This window comes from Halyomorpha halys, unplaced genomic scaffold (assembly GCF_000696795.3).
Source record: "Halyomorpha halys isolate HHAL.00 unplaced genomic scaffold, Hhal_1.1 Scaffold1017.1, whole genome shotgun sequence".
NCBI lineage: Eukaryota > Metazoa > Arthropoda > Insecta > Hemiptera > Pentatomidae > Halyomorpha > Halyomorpha halys.
The window spans coordinates 345,819-360,893 of record NW_027107632.1 but is presented as its reverse complement, the minus strand read 5'-3'; the positions used below and the strand labels follow the sequence as shown (position 1 = coordinate 360,893).

Sequence of the window (15,075 nt, the reverse complement as noted above, 5' to 3'; positions counted from 1 at the left end):
TAGTTCTTTTTGCCCTAATTGTCCTGCAATTACAAAGGACAAAGCCCTGATTGGGTTTCCGAAAGGACTGCATCTGGTATTGAAGGTGTTTGTTCAGTTTATATATTTGTTAAGTTGAAGTTTATATATTTTTTTCGGAGAACCTTCAGATTTTCTGTCAATTTTTTTTTTTTGAACTCTTTTTCTCCTGTCGTTAGTTCATTAGCCATTTATTTCATCCTCTTAATTTAGCACCCTTTCTTTCAACTGGCCCTCTTCTTAAATTTTAAGATCTGACCTTCCCTCCCTTTCTACATTTCAAATTTCTTTTTCTTTTTTTTTTTTATGTTAGTTTTATTTTAGTCGACCTCGATGTAGTCCGCTGTACGCAAGCCCAGTGCTTCCCACTTTTAAAACGGGAGTTTAAAAGAAGTGGGTAGCACTGGGCTTGTATGGAATACTCCATTAGAAACAGAGTTGAGCGAATATTCGAATGGCGAGAGATGAATACTTTTTTATTCGTGAATTTTCTGCTCGAATAATCAATTATTCGTACAAAAAAAATGATTACTAATAAAATAAAATGATTACCATCCGTATTCGTAATTATTTTATATTATTCGAATAATCACCTATTCGGGCAAAACAATTCGAATAACCATTTGAAGAATGGAATATGGTCCGGGTGCGGTAAAAAAATATATAGGTATAAAAATATATATAAAGTATCTTCAAAATGACGGCGATTATTTATATCAAAATATTCATCAACAAATTTATTTGAAAATCAAACAACTTAAAAACCACAAAGGTTTTAAGCACTGTGGTAAAATATATTTAAAAAATCCAAATGTCGTATGTTATTAATTTTGCCTAATTAATCGAAGTTTGCCACTTAACACACAAAATTTGTTAGCTAGAAGAATCTTTAATTCGATTGGTAAAGGTCTTCTATTGTTGAAGGTCTTTGCTATCTTTGTTCCACAGTACGCCGTTTGGTTCTACTCCTCATACCGCTAGTGTCGATTCCTAAGCCCGTTCCTTATCCAGCTCACTGGTTGTCGGCAAGATGTGGCTAATGATTAAAAAAGTACATAATAAAAAAGTTTAAGCCTAATGTGCTAATATTACTTTACCGTATGGTCACTGTTATCAGAGTTTTCCAAAAAAAACAAAAATCTATTTCTACTTTTAGTTAGTTCTACTCAGAGTTGGGCAAAAATTATTCGATTGACAAGAGATGAATACTTTTTTATTCGAAGTTTTTAAATACTATTTCAATCGAATAAAAAATTAATCGAATGAAAAATTATTCGAATACATATTATACGAATAAAAATTTGATTTTTTTTTTTATATTCACATATTTTTTTACCACCTTCAATTTCTAATCAATGAGGGTCCTATTTCACATACTCAGACGAGTACAAAACGAAAATGCTATCGATTTTAAGATCTCATATTGATTTGTTTTAATTTTTTTTATTTCTAACACATAGGGTCCGTTATACGTTCTGAGAAATGCAGAATATGAAAATGATATCGATTTTGTGATCGCTTATTGATTTATATGAACTTTTCTGATTTCTAACATGTTAGGGTCTCTTTATATGTTTCAATATATGCCAAAAATGAAAATGCTATTAATTTTATCATCGCGTATAGATTTAATTATCGCGTTTCGATTTATTTTAACTTTCTTGATCGCAAACATGTTAGGGTCACGCATGTTTTGAGATATTTAGAATATAAAAGTACTATCGATTTTAGTATGGCGTATCGATGTACTTTTACTTTTCTGATTTCTAAGACTTTTAGGATTCTTTATATGTCATGAGATATGCAGAATATGAAAATGCTATCGATTTTAAGATTGCCGATCGACTTATTTGAACTTTCTTGATTTCCAACATATTAGGGTCCCTTCATGTTTTGAGATATGTAGAATATGAAAATAAATCGATAGTATTTTCATATTCTACATATTGGAAGATTATTGATTGACCGTATGTATAGATGAATGGAATATGGTCTGGGTGTGGTCAAAAAAACTCAAATAGTAGATAATTATACTATTTTATTGAGGCAACGTTTCGTCCCACGTCGCAGGGCTTCGTCGGGGCTAAAAAAGATACAAACACTATAGTTACAAAAAGGAAAAAAGAAAAAACATAAGTGTAAAATAACAGGGGTGAAAAGTAAGATGAAAAGTAAGATATAATAAGAAAAATTAAAGGTTGTAAATAGTAAATGAAAAGGGTAACAGTAACAGATATATAAGAGAAGAAATATTAAAGAAAGTACAAATAAAGAGATGAAAAAAGAAAAAACACAAATCAAATGATGAGACAGAATGCATACCTGTTTTGACGGCAGTCGCCGTCATTTTGAAGATACCTTTTATTATTCAGTTTAAAAACTAGCAAATTGTTATACTTAACAGCTGCTATACATATAAAGTGTTATAAGACCCTCCAGGACGATCTGGCAATAAAGAAATGCAGAATTATTATTCAGCTACTTGGTATTTCCGGTAATGATATCGCTAAATAGGATATGAGGCAAATATAGAAATAGAAATTGCGATAATCTTCAGAAAAATGCTCAAGTTTGTTCCGGTCTGATATTACTTTCTTTTTTTTTTAATAGCTACACCTTCTATTTGTTTCCTACATAAATATCGTAACATCCTTATCCCAACTCTGATTTCTTCTGTGGTTTCCAAAATGGTTGCCGCGGTACCCTACAGAGCCCCAAGCCTATGGCAGAAATGCCACAAGCGAATGTCACTATCTCAAAATATTACAAATAAAAATAAAAATAATAATTATAATCGCGTGTATACAGTCCATTCCAGTATTTACTTTTCAATTTTTTCTCTATATCGCCAACCGCTGTAAGGATGACTGTACCGACATTTTTATATTTTATTAGCAAGAAAAGTGTAACATGCCTCACCATTTGGAATCTTGTTTAACCATGAATTTACAATAGACTCGCTAATCTCAACTAATAACACCGAAATTTTCCTTTGTTACGGAGTAGAAAGTATCCTTATGCTCAAATGGTATTGCAAAATAGAGCATGAAGGAAAATATAAAAATAGGACTTATAATTTTATTTATCACCCTACCCTGCCTGTTTAGGCAATACGGGTGTTGGAGTACCCACAACTCATTGCTGCAACATATCTTGCTCCTCTACCTGCCTCTCAGTTCTTTTGCTCCTTTACACTATCTTGCTGTTGAAGTTAGGAACTGCGAGACCCAGTAGTCGAGAAGAACCCACGTTGATTCTAGGCGTGAACCAACGGTATGAAAGTATTTCCTTAGGGTAGCCCCTTTTGGGCTATTCACCCACCGTCGGTTCCATTCTTACATGGTTTCTTCTCGGAGAATCCTCTTCCATCTGTTTAGGTCTTCACCTATATGAACTTGGACCTTCCCTCTTTCTAAGGCCTCAAAATGCCTTGAATGATAAAAATGATACGACTAAGTCCATTAAGAGCAAGGGCTACCCTACTTCTCATGTAGTCTAATTGAGGCGTCGAATTTTAAGTTTCTTCCAAGTCTTACGCCAAGGAATGTGATAACCTCATTAGATCATATCACTGCTCCTTGTATCCTGAGAGTAATAGGGTGGGCCCTTTATGTCCTACTCTTTAAGAGTATAGCTTGAGTCTTGACAGCAGCCATCTTTAGCTTCTGCTTCTAACACCGCTTACCCAAGGTCACCCTATACGGAATCCCCCAGGGATTTTTGGATGACTCCTCGACGATGAATTCATTCCAAGACTTCCGCTTACGTGAGCGAACCTCATTTCGATAAGCCCTGACATAGATTTGTATTCGTCAGGAGGGTAGCGCGCTGTTCATCACAATTACACCTCTGGTAGACTGTCTTATAGAACTTAAAATAATTTTTAGAAAAATGTTCCTGTGTGGTACTGCTTCTTTTTGATAGTTATACCTAATTATTTTAACACATAAATATCTTAATAGCAGTGCCCCCTTTACACTAATGGCCCACTGGACCCAGGTTCGGGGTCCCACTATCCACATAGCCCCCTAACTCCTATTAGGGATGGGATATCGATATCAATAATATCGAAATATCGATATTTGGTATCCGATATCCGATATTTTGATATCGATATTAAGTAATCGAAAACATCGGAATATCGATATTTTCTTCCGATAATATCGGAATATTGGTTTCTAAAAAAAATCGATGTATTGTTTTCAATAGGCCCATTCGATCTTTGATGATCAGCAACAATTTTTAAAATTATTTTATTAAGATATCGAAATATATTTTCTGAAATTATATCCATATCGATATTAGACATTCTTATTAATATTGATTTCTAAGGTTAGCAACAATATTTCAATATTATTTTATCGAAATATCGATGTTTTATTTAAAAAGACTATAAAATATATAAAAAATTAAAAAGTGAGATATCGATATTTTATGTTGATAATTATATATTCATTTCGTTATTTTATATTGATATATTATCGATATGGAATATTGGGCACAAATATTGAGCGAAATATCGATATCTCGTTTAAAAAGAAGAGAATATTGTATAGAAAATTAAAACCTGAAAAAATGATTTTTTATTTTTATAATTACACATTTATTTTGATATTTTGTATTGTTGTAATATCGATATGTAACGTTAGCAACAATATTCCGATATTATTTTATCAAAATATCGATGTTTTGTTTAAGAACACCAGAAAATTTTAAAATGGAATATCGATATTTTATTTTGATAATTACATGTTTATTTCGATATTTTGTATTGTTGTAATATCGATATGGAATATTAGCGACATGTACCGATATTATTTTATCGAAATATCGATATTTAAATTACAAAGAAGAGAAAACTGTATAGAAAATAAAAAATAGAATATCGATACTTTATTTTGATAATTACATGTTTATTTCGATATTTTATATTGTTGTAATATCGATATGGAATATTAGAAACCATATTCCGATATTATTTTATCAATATTTTGTTATAAAGAAGAGAATATTGTATAGAAAATTAAAACTTGAAATAAAGATTTTTTTTTTTATAATTGCACATTTATTTTGAAATTTTGTATTGTTGTAATATTGATATGGAACATTAGCAACAATATTCCTATATTATTTTATTGAAATATCGATATTTTGTTTAAAAACACCAGAAAATTAAAAAATTGAATATCGATATTTCGATAAAAGAATATCACAATAAGGTTGATATTTCTTTAAAGGAATATTGGAATATTTTTGCTAATATTCCATATCGATATTACAGCAATACAAAATATCGAAATAAATATATAATTATCAAAATATAATATCGATATTCCTTTTTTAAAATTTCTATACAATATTATAGTTATTTTAAACAAAATATCGATATTTCTATAAAATAATATCGGAATATTGTGGATATTATTCCATATCGATATTACAACAATACAATATATCGAAGTAAATATGTAATTATGTGAATAAAATATCGATATTCCTATTTTAATTTTTCTAAAAAATGTTTTAGTCATTTAAAACAAAATATCGATATTTCCATAAAATAATATCGGAATACGGTTGCTATCATTCAATATCGATATAAGAAAAATACAAAATATCGAAATAAATATGTAATTATCTGAATTAAATATCGATATTTCAGTTTTCTATTTTCTAGTATTTTTAAACAAATTATTTCGATTATACAGATATTTCGATAAAATGATATCAGAATATTGTTGCTCGTATTTCATATCGATATTATAATAGTAGACAGTATCGAAATAAATATGTAATTATCAACATAAAATATCGATATTTTAGTTTTCAATTTTCTATTCTTTTTAAACAAAATATCGTTATTTTGATAAAATAATATCGGATTACTGTGGCTCATTTAGAAAATATCGAAATAAACATGTAATTATCAAAATAAAATATCCGTAATTCATTTTTAAATTTTTAAATTTTCTATACTAAACAATTATATTTTAGTTTATATTTCTTAGGTTTATGAAATAGTTTTCGTGATGTTGCTTTGCTTCATTGTTATTGAGAGTTTCTTATATATTTTTATTAGGTACGACATGAAACAAGTCTTCCTATGTCATGCAATGTTATCATTTTTTATTTAATATTACTTTAATTCGTTAAATTTTCGATATCTTAAAATATCAATATTTTAGTGCCAATATAATATTGATATTGATATTGCTATTCGATATCAATATCGATATTTTGCTTTCGATATCCCATCCCTAACTCCTATTAGGTCTATAAATTAAAAGTAATACAAAATAAACTGAATAGTTCGCTAACGTCAAGAAAGATGGATCAGCTTATCACTGATGTCAATAAAAACTTCTTCTCTCACTATCTCCTGTGTGCTGCTAAGCATGGAGTAGCTATCTTGCCAAAGATCCCTGTCCTGTGTGAGCCTTCATATCTCCACCATGGAGCTTCCTTTCGCTGTGCCTGTGCATAGACAGTCCTGCTTATGGATAACAATAATGTATTCAAGGCATAATTATGAATCATGTTTTACAGTTAACTTATAATCATCAGTCTAAAGCCTGGAAAACCAATGAGTCCACTTACCACTAGTACTGGAATGCCTCAAGGTGATTCTTCAGCTGCTCCTAAAATTAATGATGTAGATGAAATACTGATTCAAGAACCGACAGTGAAACTGGAAGTTATTATCTACAGTGCTAAGATCAGCTTATCCAAAATTTGAAGCTTACACAGCTGGCCGCAAAACTAACTGTTTCATTATACTCTTGGTATAATATGTCATATTTATATATCACTAGTGCACAATGTTCTGGTGCACAGTGGAGAAATTGTAGAATTTGTCATAATCTGTAGATCTCATTTCTGAAGAGGTGCAAGAATGTCAAAATAAAAAATACACACGATAAAGGATGAGTCCTTAAAAAAAACTTCCCAGATAGTTACGAAAGCAAATGTTTCTAATATACTCTTCATGTCATCAGATCCATTAATTACTTACATAAGACTAGAACATAAAAAAAAAATATTGTACGCTAAGTCAGGGAGTTATTAATTTATTAATTTAGTATGTGTGTTGGTAAATGATTTCTACCTATTTTTTTATTAAAAATAAATATATTTTGAATTATCAATTTCGATTATTAGTGAATATTATCAATCCTTTAATTGATAAGTCTAACACTATGGTGGTGAAATAAAAAATCTTTTTAATTAAATCTAATTTTTCATAAGTTTTAGTAAAAGTGACATATAAAATTAAAATATTCTTTTGAAATCTATCAAACATTTTCTTTTTAATAGTAAGTTCTTAAACCTCTTACAGGTTTATTATTATATTATATTTTAATGCTAAAACTAGATCCATAATACCTAGTCTTATAAATATATAATATAACTAAAAATATACTCACCGGTATTAAGGGCCCAATTTTTTTAAAAGATCAATTTAAAAACTAAAGTATGACTAATTAATATCAACATGATTTTTCTTCCATAAATAAATTAGAAATAATTGAAGGGCTCCCTCTAAGAAAAAATTACAATCTATAAAATTTAACAAAATTTTACCACAGCTCTGTACACCATGCAAACTCACCAGAATAATACACTAAAACATACGGACATTAACACAAGCATATGTACAGTACACACCTTAGGGTTACCTTCCTTAAGAGACTGCCCCAGATGGGATAGCAAGGCTGGAAGCTATGAGGTAGCAGCCACCTATTCACCTTGAAAAACTTCTTATTACGAAACCACAAGAAGAACAAAGAAAAACTGGACTGTCTAAACAGCTACAACCTGGAAATTGTCTACTGGCTACTGAGCTTAAAACTGCAACATAGAATGTATAATTCCTGTATAGGCTAGGAGCCTTAAAGATATTTCTGGAACAAATCAGAAAATATAACATTGATATTATGGCTATTCAAGAAGTGAGATGGCTAGAAAAAAAGAGAAGAAACTATCTACTACAGCTGCCATGAAAAACAACATACTCTGGATACTGGTATAATTGTGAGCAAAAGAATGAAGCAGCACATAATTGATTAAAACCCCTTTGGGCTCAGAATATGTTATATCCAACTAAGAGGAAAATTCTTCAATTATAGAATTTTTGGTGTTTATGCACCAACATATGTCGCTGAAGATAGCATAAAGGATTTCTTTTATGCCGAAATAGAAAAAGTGGCAGATAAGTGCCCTCGACATGACATCAAATTATTCCTTGGGATTTTAATGTGCAAATTGGCAAAGAGTGAGCACTTTAACTGGTAATGGGATCCCATAGCCTGCATGATGAAACCAATGACAACAGATTAAGATTGGTCAGTTTTGCTGCATCTTTAGTATTGACTGTGGGCAGTACACTATTCAGGTCAAAACGAATCCATAAGGCTACATGAAGATTACCTGATGGCAAAACTGTAAATCAGAAAGATCATATTCTGATAAGCTCTAGGCTTAGAAGCAATCTCCTCAACATGAGAACTTTTGGAAGTACAAATGTGGACTCGGATCACATTTGGTAGTGGCCAGCCTCAGAGCATGCAAGAAAAGTTAAGGCAGAAAGACTTGTTAGATACAATATCACCGAGCTTAAAGACCCAACATTCCTAGAAGCTTTTGATCACACTCTTGATGGACGCATGCAAAGACCAACACATGTTGAAGAGAATAAAATTGACCAAATGTGGGAGTCCTGTAAGACTGATATAATATCTGTAGCTGGGGAGGTTTTAGGTAAGGAAGAAATAAAAAATTGAAGGACTAGTTTGTACGATGAAGAGTGCAACAAAGCCACCCTGGATAAAACTGAAGCTTATTGGCGTATGATCAGTGGAAGAAGAACAAGGAATCTGACAGAAGAATATAGAAAGAAGCGAAAGGAGGAAAAAAAGAGGGTATGGGAAAAAAGGAAAATGGAAGATGTGAAAAACCTCAAGGAACAAAAGGACATTAGAAACTTTAACAAAAGTGTAAATGAGGGAAGGAAAGCTTACATGCCAGTCCAAGTCAGATCCAGAATAAAGATGGCGTTCTGTTTTCAGATAAAACTGGTATTCTGGAAAGATGGACTGAACATTACCAGGATCATTTAAAACAAAATAATGATGCTTTTAAATATCAGCAGCATGCTGACGATGATATAGAGCCCTCAAATGAGGAAGACATTCTTGAGGCCATCATGCAGCTGAAGAACAATAAAGCTGCCAGGATTGATGGTCTACAATGAACTACTCAGGCAGGGTGAGCCTACAAGATATTCTCTAATACCCTCAATAACAAGCTAGGTCCTTTTGCAGAGAGAGTGGTTGGGCAATATCAGAGTGCCTTCACTAGGGAGAAGTCCACCACCGACCAGTTGTTCAGTTTAAGACAGATCCTCAAGAAAATGAATGTATATAACTTCAATATACTTATGCTTTTTGTAGACTTCAGGTAGACTTATGATAGTGTTTGGTGAGAAAAATTATATATGGCAATGGAAAAACTTGAAATCTCACCAAAACTAAGTAGGTTCACCAAAGTGGCAATGATGGATACCAGCTGTCATGTAAGAGTACAAGGAGATTTGTCAAATAAATGCAAGTGCAAACGAGGTCTGAGACAAGGTGATACTCTAGCATGCACTCTCTTTAATCTAGCTATAGAAAGTGTAGTGAGAGATGCTGGTATATAGACAACAGGCACTTTATTTACAAAAAGCACCCAAACACTGGCTTACGCTGATGACATATGTTTTATTGGGAGATACTTAACGGCTATGATGGATGCTTACTGCTCACTAGAGGCAGCAGAAGTAAAGATGGGCCTAGAGGTCAACGAGGAAAAAACGAAATATATGACAAGTGACAGCCCTCAAACAGGTACAACAATCCAAGTGATCTGAGCGAGAGAAACGCTTTATTTGGCAAAGCTGCCCAAATACATCGAGTTGCTACAAAACAGCATACTTATCAATCCATTACTGGATGTATAAATACTAACATATTTCATATAATAAAGATACAATTTTTTTAAATATAATAACTATAAACTAATTATAAAACATATCAAATTTTATTTAATTACAGTTTTATTTTATTTTTTGTTCTACTTCTCCTTCTCAAATGATAAATAATTTCATAATAATACTGAGTTAATTATTGGTATTCACAAAGATTTATTGGTATTTATTCAAAATGTTTGTGGAAAATCATGTTTTTAACAAACTTAGTAAAGCAAGATAACTGCCCAAGGCTCTATAAATAATGTGAATATACATTATTCCTAATTACTTTGGCAAATATGCCAGTTATAGTCTATTATTGTAGGTCCTAATGTTTTTGATATATATTTTTTTAACATCAGCTTACTTTAGAAAATAATTAGATTATAGATGACTTCAATAGATAACAACTTTCTGAAGAATGGAATTCACTGAAGTACTGAAAATCATCAATAATCCCAATCTAGTTGGCAGGTCGGAACTTCCGCCATTTACTGAAACAGTTGTAAGACATACTTTAGCTATAACTACAAAAGCTATAAATTCTCAACAATTATTGTATTCATCAATCATATTGTTACTTTAATCCCGCCACTTTAGTAATAGTATTAATTTCTACAATGATAAAAATTAATATTTTTAGTAAACATTCTTAACAGTAATAACCAAATTATAGTATAATAGATCATTTTTCAAAAAATTAATAAAATGATACGAGAGAGTTAGGAGTCAAATGCAATGTTTAGGTTTAGAAAAGCCTTATAAATACTGCCATATTTGTCTCCAATATAAGGGTATTTATACGAGGAGAAGATGGTTGGGGGGTGCGGTCAAAATATAACACAAATGATATAAATAAGTTATTTCAACTTATTTGTGTTATAATGAGGTGTATATAATTGTCCGTAGATTACTGATTGGGGAAGATGGTTGGGGGGATGTGGTCAGCAAAGGAACAACATAAATAAACAAAAATAAATATTTTAATATATATTTTTTTATATGTTTTAATACTCTATAAATAAATATTTGTTTGTTTATTTATGTTGTTACTTTGCTGACCACACCCCCGACCATCTTCTCCAATCAATTATTTGTGTTATATTTTGACCGCACCCCCCAACCATCTTCTCCTTGCATAAGTAATCCACCGTAAATTATTTCTCTTGATTTATAATATAAACATCTCTTATATTTTCAATATTGAGGAGAACCAACTTGAAGAGGAACAGGCAGGCTTACACTCCAGAAGGCAGGATCCCAGACCTTATTTTTGGCTTCAATTAGATCTAAAACATTCTTAAATGCAATTTTTCCTCCTAAAATATATTAATTACCACTTCAGTAACATCACATAGATTTTGATTTGATAGATAGATCTGATTTGACAATTTTGATTTTCTTGAAAATGATTTATTTTTGTAACCTATATGTAGTAGTTAGCACTAACTTACCTATGCAGAGATTTATATCTTCATGGTATCCTGGTGCACATTTGCAGTATCCAGACAAACATAGAACTGAGTGTTGATAATTATCTCCAATATAACATTGAGAATCATTTCTGCATCCTTCATGTAACCCTAAATAATGTAATAAATAAATAACTATGCAGGCTTAAAAAAAGAAAAGAAAGAAAGAGATAGAACCTTACAACATACATCTTACAGTAACTTACGTTTTGATGAAATACACCAGTTTTCAAAATGATATCCAGGATAGCAGACACATTGCCCATTTAAGCAATGGCTTTGATCGCCTAATCTATCTTTACATTGAAAATCGTGTTCACATTTATCTTTAATATTTTGTGCTACTGTAAAAAAACAAATTTATAAGTAAGAAGTTACATTTATATTTTAAATTACATTCAATAGATCTGAGATAATTTTCTTGACATGTGTTACTTGGCATGCATTTAGTTTGCTGTGAATCTGATACATAGCCTCTATCACATATACATCTGTCCTCTTTACAGATAGAATTAGGAAGAGTGGTACAGTCATATTTGGAATGACAGTGTGCTCCAATCACTAAAATTAACCAAATATCAGGTTAGATTTATAGTAATTAAAACTATACACATCATATTGTTACATAAAAAAAAATAAAATGTAATAACATATTAAGACCATACACAGTTTTTTATTATATTAAAGTAAAATGAAATAACAGATGAATTTATGTTTCATAAATTTATCTGAATATTAAAGAAACATGACAAGACACTAACCAGTAATTGACTGATATCCTAATATTTTATTAGATTTGAACAGAGAAAAAATACCTGTGGGTTTTTATGACTGAGCAAACCTTGATGAAGTTGTGAAAGGAAAATTTGAAACTCGATTTTTTGTAAATTTTGAGTTATGGTCATAACTGCACTTTCTATAGTTTATTCTTACTATTCGATTAAATAATGGTGCCACTTATAACCCTCTTACTGGCTCACAGAAGCTGCACTTTTTTTATATACAAGGGTAATTTTTGTTGAGGTTGTGTGAACAGCGATGTGGGTTAAATTTAAACTACTTTTTCTTCCAGAAGTGGTCATTTGAAAGGTAATTATTGGAAAAATACTCATTTAATGGTTATTTTTATTTCACCTGGTAGTTTTAACTGCTCAAAAAAATTGGTTATTGAAAAACCTGTTTGCGATCAATTCGGATTAAAAAAAATAAAAAAACTTTATTTATACGGTTTTACTCCATAAAAAAACTGATTTTGGGGTGTCTTTTTTTTAGTACATTAATTCTTTGAATCGAGAAAAAAATGGAATAAATGTCATATCAGTTCATATTTTTTTTTATTCAATGTGTAATTGATCAAATTTAATAAAATAGCCAGAGATCAAAATTACCAGATTGAACTATCAGGTTCCACAATCATCCATTCCCCATCCCACAATGGAATCCTTCAAAAACTAAAAAGTAAGATTTACAAATAAACCTTCAAAGAAGTGATTCTTCTTATTTCACTTCTTGTACATTACTCTCTTCTCATTTTAGATCCTCATTACTGCAACATTTCAGAATTATCCACCCCATCACCAGGAAATTGTAAAACAAAATCTATTTTATAAAAATAGCATCAATGATTCTATATAATTTATTACAAATGTAATTAATCATCCCTTCTTATATGTTTTCTTTATATTATATTGTACATCCGTATATTCTACACGGGAAGACTCAAAATTTTGATTTACTAATAAAAAATTTTTTTTTTTACTAAAGAGAAAGAGTAAAACAATCCATAATATACATTGGATTTACAAGAGAAGTAATTTTCTGTTATTCATCTAAAATTGGCCAACATTTTTGAAATATTGACTCTATCATCATGCAAGTAGTTCCATTCAATTGAGAAATTATAAGAAATAATACCTTACTGATTAATAAATTATTTATCACATAGCCCACCCTCTATTATGACTCTCCCCATGGTGGTTTTCCTCCTGATATTTTGGTGAACTCTACACATCTTGGTTCTTACCTTCAAGGTGAAGTTATGACTAAAGTTTCCTTAGTGTATAAATTTTATTTTTTATTATATGTATTTCTCCTGTGCTATTATATAGTCATTTAAAAAGTAAGATTTCAAAACAAAAAGAAAAAAACACTTACTTGCAATGCATGTTTCGCCATCATCACTGGGTAAAAAATTTTCTTTACACTCACATATCTGTTGCATTTCACAATAACTGTTATCCACAAAACAATCATCATCATATTTACATCTTTCTCCTATGAGATAAGCTGAAAAATACATTAATTTTTTGTGTTATTATATAAATAATTAAGAGTCATTAATGAAACAGGCCTATTAAAATTAGATAATTAAAATTATATGATTCCCTAATGTTTTAATGTTTCAGAGGGTAATTTTAGAACTGATATAAATGACCTGGACAGAATAGCCTCCATGAAGTAGTGTTTTAAATGATTTGGTTCTAAAATTATATCAAGGTATGATGATTTATAAATAATAGTGTTATTTGTTTGGAATTGTTGAAGATCATATGTGTAATAAAAGCTCTTTGTGATAGAATGTCCTTGAAGATGGCCAAATTGGCCGAAATGTCAGACTTATAAAGGAATAAAAATGTTTTGAGACTAAAATAGATACAATTTTATTTATTTAAACAATTAGATAATTAAAATTAATATAATTTTCATTTTTTTCATCATATACTACAAATACAAACTTAATACAAGGTTTTAAAGACTAAGTTGGTTTATTTTTTTAATGTAAATAATGTCAACTTGGAATAATAGTAATAATTTAGCATTGAATGAGAGCGTCATTTCCCCATAATTAATATTGTATGTCACAATACAATATTAAAGTGAATAGGTTTATTGAAATTCACAAGAGATTTTAAAAACTAGAATACCAATAGTACAATTTTTATATTTTTGAAACGTATATATCAATCACTTCTCTTTGGAATTTAGGAAGTTCTTCATTGCTGATTAAAGACCCATGACATATCTCAAATCAACATTATTTATTGAGAATTTTCCGTTCACTTAATCCTCCTATAGAAAAGTTTTTTGCCTTGAAGATGATATCTTCTTCTACTTCAATCGGTGCGACAACCCATTACTGGGTCCTGGCCTCCTCAAACAGCTTCCACCAGTTTAATCAGTTAAGTGCAGCTGCTTTCCAAAGCACGGTCCTTGTATCCTCTTCAACACCATCCAACCATCGAAGCTTTGGGCGCCTCTCGGCTGTGTTCCATGCTCATTGAGAAGTTTACTTGGGATCTCATCAGTTCCCTTCCTTGCCAAATCGCCTGCCCAGCGCAGCCTACCAATTCTCACAATTTTTCCAACATCAGACTCACCAATTAACAAGTAGACTTCCCTATTCATGTGTTTTTCCTAGCTGAACCATCCTTTACTGGGCCTTAGATGCATCTGAGTATTTTTCTTTCTAATGTTTGGAGATTCTTTTCATTGGACTTCGAAAGTGCCCAAATTTCCGAGGCGTAGATCAGCACTGGTTGAACTAACATTTTATACAATCTAGTTTTCTTGGATTTTGAA

General features: G+C 30.7%; 1 protein-coding gene across 3 annotated transcripts in view; it reads right to left on the bottom strand.

Moving 5' to 3' along the window:
- Nucleotides 1-9,916: 9,916 nt before the first annotated feature.
- Nucleotides 9,917-15,075, bottom strand: part of LOC106687843 (platelet endothelial aggregation receptor 1) — a 10,534-nt gene continuing 5,375 nt past the window's right edge. For 2 of the 3 annotated variants that reach the window (XM_014431984.2, XM_014431986.3), the window contains exons 2-6: nt 13,651-13,782; nt 11,932-12,057; nt 11,703-11,840; nt 11,479-11,607; nt 9,917-10,518 (exon numbers count right to left, since the gene is read on the bottom strand). In XM_014431984.2, coding sequence (XP_014287470.1) covers nt 10,421-10,518; nt 11,479-11,607; nt 11,703-11,840; nt 11,932-12,057; nt 13,651-13,782 — 623 coding nt within the window. In that variant the 3' untranslated portion in view covers nt 9,917-10,420. The remainder of the gene's footprint in view (nt 10,519-11,478; nt 11,608-11,702; nt 11,841-11,931; nt 12,058-13,650; nt 13,783-15,075) is intronic. The other variant, XM_014431985.2, reaches the window with a different exon arrangement.